General features: G+C 46.2%; 1 protein-coding gene across 1 annotated transcript in view; it reads left to right on the top strand.

Moving 5' to 3' along the window:
• Positions 1-1,233, top strand: part of pde6a (phosphodiesterase 6A, cGMP-specific, rod, alpha) — a 15,145-nt gene extending 13,912 nt beyond the window's left edge. The window contains 2 exon segments of the mRNA XM_062558668.1: positions 3-87; positions 227-1,233. Coding sequence (XP_062414652.1) covers positions 3-87; positions 227-273 — 132 coding nt within the window. The 3' untranslated portion in view covers positions 274-1,233.
• Positions 1,234-6,528: the final 5,295 nt, after the last annotated feature.

Below are 6,528 nucleotides of genomic sequence, written 5' to 3'. Positions count from 1 at the left end.
GGGTGCACGAGGCCAAAATGGCCGCCATCGAGGAAGCGAAGAAAGCCAAGGAGGAGGGAGCTCAGAAAGCTGTGGGAGCCAAACAGGGTATGGGGGGGGGGGGGGCTAAATGTGCAAGTACAAACAAAGAGGTGTCAAAAAGAACAACAATTAAATGCATTTTGAACCGTTTTCCTTTTTTCCCTCCCTTTCTTTTTTCCCCGTCTGTGCTGGCTTCCTCCTGCAGGTGCGAGTGCGGCGCAGTCAGACTCAAAGACCTGTGTGGTCGGCTGAAGGGGCTCCAGGTCGCTTGTGGTTGCTTGCTGCCTGCCTGCCTGCCTGCCGTGGTCCGGCGGGGGCTCTTCTTGTTACGCAGCTTTTACTCACGCGCGCCTGCCTCCTGTTTTTTCCTTCTGCACAGCTTCTTCCCGGGCCCACCCTCTTGTTACTGAACACCCCATAGTCTGCTTACAAAGAGAGAAAAAAAACAAGGGTAGAAGACAGGAGTTCTGGTTAAAAGGGCCGTTTTAGTCGGTGGAGTCTGGAGTTGTGGAAAAGCGGCGTGTGAAGGGAAGATAAAGCAGTGAAAACGTTCACACGGTGATACTTTCAGGTGTCTAAAGTACATCAGAGTGCAGAGCCAGGCCTCCAGGCTGGTCTGTTTTCTCCAAACTATCGTAAGTAACTCACATAACCCTTCAAACGCTATCTCTCTAAAGTGTTTTTAATGTGAGCTACAGTTTCTAGAAGTGGATGTAAAGTTTACAAACCGGTTCCTTTTCACTAAGCAATTCCATGCAAGTCTTTTAAAAATGTTGTATAATGCTAAAAAACAACTGCTACGTGGAAAAGTGCTTCAGCAGAAAAGCAGCAGATCGACAAAAAGACAAAAATTCCACTCAAAGAATCTGAGATGGTTGAACTTTCATCTCCGGATGACAGCGGGGTCAACAGTCCAAGTTTGTGAAGATAATGAAACGGAAGGACAATGTAGACTGTGAACGGCGTCGCTGCATCATTACTGAGGTGTTTTGTAGTTAAAGCTTATGAGAAGAATGTTATTTTGAGACTTTTTTTTCATCTTGCTCACGTGACGTTTATCTTTAGAGTCGGTCGATACTGCGGATCAAAGCAGGCAAATGTGTTTCTATTTAATGCTTTCTCCAAATTTACTGAAGTAATAATGAGGAAATGTGCATTTGCTTATAAGTCTCTTTGCAGATAGAAGTAAAAATATGGTATTTTCCCACTGGATTACTTTGGTGTCTGTGTTTTTATTGTTGCAGTTTAATTCAAAGGGAGAGTTGGGTAGTTTTATTGTTTGTGTAATTTCTGATCAATTACGTCATAAACATCCCTGCAACATAAACCCAACTTCCTTCTGCTTAGTTTTTCTGCAACGAAAATACATCTGTGTTTTGCTTCATTTTTTTTCTTCTTCTCAGTCCCACAAAATGAAATCAAATTACCATAAATACGTAGTTCCTTTGGAGAGGAAAGTAGAAACGAGGAGGTTTGCCTCTCATAGAAATATTAGCGTATGCTCAACGGAGCGACCTGGAGGGGGCCGACTGGGAGCGACTATGGGGAAGGACTTCCCATCGGCCTCCAGGAAGTGCAGGCAAGGGGAGGGGAGGGGGGGGGGGGGGGGGGGGGCTTAGCTCGGGGTTGTGTTCAGCGGGGGGGAAGAACTGGGGACCAAACGAGGGATGGATGGACGCATGGGGGGAGGGGGGGGGGGGGTGATTTGTCCAGAGATGCCGAGGGCTCTGGACTGACTGATGCAACATATGCATTAACACAGCCATGACAGTATATGGCCCAGAATCCCCCCCCAGCGCGGCCCGAGGGTCAACCACACATCACACTCTCACTGCACTCCATTCATTCCGATCTGTGTGGAAAACTTTTGGGCTCTTTTCAACCCCTCGTTGGTGGTGTGTCTGTTTCAGCAAGGGAAAATAAATAAGAACATTTTTAATATTTTTTCTTGGATGTTAAATGCCTAAAAAAGTGTTTGGAAAAGTAACCCAGTAAGCAGAGTGTTGTTTAAAACTGGGTTTAACTTTGGTGGTGAAAGTAAAGTCAAATGTGTTTTCCGATTCTTTGTTGTATATAAGCAAGATTGCAACTGCATTGAAATAAGATTTTTGTAAGAACCTCATTGTAACTAAATAAGCACAGAGTTGGTAAAAAGAGGATTCAGCTGTGGATAAGTACGTCTTTTCTTTTAATATTTCTTAGTGTGATCGAGGTGGAATCGTCTGCAGGAAACATGCATAAGAGAGAACTTACACAGCAGCTCACAATGCATCAACATCTGCCAGCTGTGTGTGTGTGTGTGTGTGTGTGTGCACATGGTTAATTCTCCCACCTGGAGCCATACATAATACCGTTATAAAACACAACATGACCCCCGAGTGGGATAATGAAAAGTGATCACCACTGGAGCTACGATGGGGATATGTGTGTGTGTGTGTGTGGGAGGGGGGGTGCAGGACTTGAGCTAAATGCATCATCCCTCTCTCGCGCGGCATGGTAACACAGCGACAGCATGGATGCATAACCTGCGCGTGTCGTCATTGGTGTGTGACGTAAGGCAGCGCAAAGGATGGCCGTATATGGTGGGGATGATCGGCGCAGCGCGTAAAGCTCTGACGCAGCGTCATCCCGTGACTGCAGAGAGGGAGAGAGAGGGAGAGAGGGAGAGAGGAGGGGGGGCAGCAGCTGCAGTACACCCAGGGAGCCTTCAGCCTCTTTCTAGCACTGATCTGGGGGCAGTCGTGACTGCGGAGCGCGATGCGGGACTATTTATAGGCTCGGCCGCAGTTTCCAAGCAGAAAAAGTCGCTGTTTTTGCCTTTCTTTGCCCCCTGCGATGTCGTAGATATCAGCATTTTATGACGCACGCTCGCGTGCGTTGGACAGTAGCGCGTGGTGATGTGTGTGCACGCGGCCGGGATGCAGCTTATGACCGTGTCCAGATCAGCTGAATTATTGTTCACTTTGTTTTACACTATTTTATAAATTCACCCTATTGACACATATTAACATTCCATCAAATGGTAACATTTCTACACGTATTGTTGTTAAAAAACAAAGTTTCCCAAGATTCAGCGACACAGATTGTGACTCCGCCCCTACATCTTAAATGAGGTTAACAACGTCTGACATCTGCAGGTTGTAACGTCCATTCATGTGTAAAATGCACACATGAATCAGCAATATCTACTTATTAGAGCCACCAGATGTGACCCCTCTCGTTTTGTCTCCTCACACTTTTCCTTTATTTGCAACACAATGGCAGAAGATTCCCGTCCCAGCAGGTGTGATGTGTGCTCGCTGTCTCCTGAGGACAGATAAGGAGCTTTTTCCAACATCTCCAACATCACATGCACGGAACCATTGCATCACTTGATGCCAAGTTGCTCTCAACCTCAGCGTTTAAAAACCCTTCGGGATGTGAGAGGATTGTTTTGGACAAAATGTCTAGAAAAAATACATACTAATAATTATTATATAAAATATGTTAAAAACAAATCTTCTCCGGCCAAGATGGATGTTGATATCGCAGGTCACGACTAAGCAGCTGGAGATCATTCATTAGAGCGTCTTTGGTTCTGTCGTGCGCACGTGAGGCACAAGGTCAGCTAACAGTTATCAGTGTGAAGGTGACCTTTGACCTCCCACTGCTCATGTTTTCTGTCTGAGAGAGACAACAATGTACAAAAAACACAATAAATGTTCGGTTAAACCGATACACAGCGAGGCAGGCAGTTCCACGGAGGAGAAGTGTGTGGGAGGGGGGGTGAATGGGGGGGGGGGGGGGGGGTGGTGGTGTTACAGTCGACAGTCGTGTTTGGCCCCGGCCTCCCTGTCAGAGTTAAGCCGGAGCGTCGCGAGGATGACACCGTGTCTAATGACTCTGCACTGCGGAGCTGCTCCGTTTGCTGCAGTCACGACTGCCCTGCAGAGACGAGCCGGCAGAGGACAGCGGGACGGGGAGGAGGCAGAGGACAGCGGGACGGGGAGGAGGCAGAGGACAGCGGGACGGGGAGGAGGCTGACGGCTCCTCCGGCTTTGGGGCAATTAGTCGCCAAAGTAGCAGTAAAACCAGTCAAGAGTAATGCAGTCTAATACATGGTGTTGCCTGTCAATCCCACCTTCATGAAGGTTGTTTTCGGGCTTTGTTGAAAGTGTCTCTGGGAAACGAAAAGGTTGCTTAATTTGTAGGAAAAATGGAAAGCTAGTGGTCTTGCTCTCAGAGGTCAAGCAGCCGTCTCCACGGAGACCCTTGGCCTCGTGCAGTGAAGGGTCCGTCCTCTGTGTTACTGCTCTGCTCTTCTCTCGGTTTGCTTTAACAAACGATGTTGTTCCGCCGGCTTCATCGGATCGTGACCAGAAGTGTTCTCTTTGGGGGGGGGGGGAACAATGATTGTCCCCCCTCCCCCGCACACTTCTTATTAGGAGTGAGCTGCAGGCCGCCCAGGTAAAACTATTTCAGACTCCTGTTCACAGCTGAGGAGGCTTGTTTGAGTCTTTTTGGTGAAATGAAAAGTGTTTTTCAGCGGTTGCTTGTAGTTCCAAACCAACTGAGCACGACCACTGTAATGTTTCGCTCCACACACTTCCAGCCGCTCCGAGTGACTTCTCATTATTTTTTCTCATCAGCCTGTATTTTTTTTTTTTCAGCAAACAATCTCTGCTGAAAGCAGCACCAGGCGGCGACCACACTCCAGATGCCCCAAAGACGAGAAGTCCAACGCCGCTGTGTGACTTCTGGCTGCGTGTTTAATGTTTTCCTCGGTTAAATGCACTCGGTGCATCATGGAAGCCGTCGCATTTGGTAATCAATGAGGTAATTGCTTCGGCCAAGTGAGCAGGGCAGCAGTGAGTGAGTAAGTAATGGCCTGTCGGACTGAAAACAATTTAGTCCAAAGAGCCTCCAGAACTAAATGTTCCAACGATTGAATGTGCGAAAGGGTTCTGCTGCAGTTTGGTGGGTTCGCACCGTTTCGATGGGAGCATTAACGCAGCAGAAGATGGAGCTCAGTCAGCGAGTCGTTTGAAGTGACTTGATGGGCTCTGAATCGGAGCTCCACCCCCCACATTTCAGCTTACCGCAAAATCCCACGCTTCACCCAATCCTTTCTTCTTGCCCTCACCAGGGTCATTCTGCTCCACCCTAGGGGGGGGTTCGTAGTCCCTCTCCATCCTCTGTCCCCTTCCCCTTTTTCTTCTCCGGTAAAAGATGGCGCCGCCGCGGGAGTGACAGGAGACCGCCAGCGATGCCCCCCTTCGCGCTTCGACGTCCTCAGTGCAGCCGCCGACATGCGAATCGCAGTCAAGCCGGGCGGAAAATTGCCAGCGGCCTGTTAACAGGATGCTGCTTAACCAGAGGAAGACTGGAGGGAGTGTGTGTGTGTGTTTGCTTCATGGAGCTGAACCTCTGCACACACACGCTGCCTCGTGTTGGCATGCAGGCATCTGGTGTGGTGGCATCAGTCCGGAGACATTAGACACGCGTTTGTCTCCGTCGTTGTTGTTGTTGCCGACTGATCTGTTGTAGCTGCAAGTAGCAAACGATATGTTCGAATGCAACCAAAATGTTGTACAATTAATTATTTATTGTTGTTATTTGTCTTATTGTCTAATCTTGTCTTGGCCAAAACCCTAAAGTCATGCTACTGACCAAAGCCTGACGAATGTTATCATATTTAATTATTCCCCTGTGACACGGAGCTCAACTGAAGCTACGTAGCGGCTCCTTTAAGTCTGACTCATTTTCAGCTGATTTGATCCCAGGAGGCCAATTCGACATTGTTGCCGCTTTGTAACCATGGCAACCTGGGCTGAGAAATAAACCTAACTAAGCCTGGTTTGTTGTTAATTATTTTTTTTTAACTTTATTAACAACAGTCTTGCTAAAAATAAATGATTAAACGTCGAACGAGTAGAATTGTTTCTTTTGGTCTTTTCGTGTTCATTCAAAATGTTGATAAACCCCAAATGTGTCCTTTGAAGTAAGCAAAGTATGACGCAACGTCTCTCAAAATCAACACATGCACCGAAAGAAAGCTGTTCATTAGGATTTTATTTTTTTTGAGGCAAATCAATGTATATATGTACTTTATACAGTATATGAGGAGCACATCTCTACAGTTTCATAATGTAAACAATCTCTGAAGAGAAATGTATTTAGTTTAAAAGGAAGCCACAGTCTTCTGTTTTAAACCATTTACATGAATTAAAATATAATTTATAACATCAGATACTTCCGCTTCTATGAAACTAGATTTTAACAATTCAAAAATACTGAAATGCCTTTTTCTCCACATTCTCAAGACATGAAATCACACAAAAAGGAGAGAAAAAAAATCCATTGAAAGACATCCAAACTAAGTGGCGTATAAATAAAAAAGAAACGCAAAATAACATATGTAAAAATATAAAATCTCACTAGCAGTATTTACCATTTTGTTTTTTTTTACCAAAAACTAAGTTAAAAAAAGAAAAAACCATTATGTGAATTTGATAGTCATTAGATGTA

This window comes from Pungitius pungitius, chromosome 2 (genome assembly GCF_949316345.1).
Source record: "Pungitius pungitius chromosome 2, fPunPun2.1, whole genome shotgun sequence".
NCBI lineage: Eukaryota > Metazoa > Chordata > Actinopteri > Perciformes > Gasterosteidae > Pungitius > Pungitius pungitius.
This window is presented reverse-complemented; position numbering and strand designations above follow the sequence as displayed.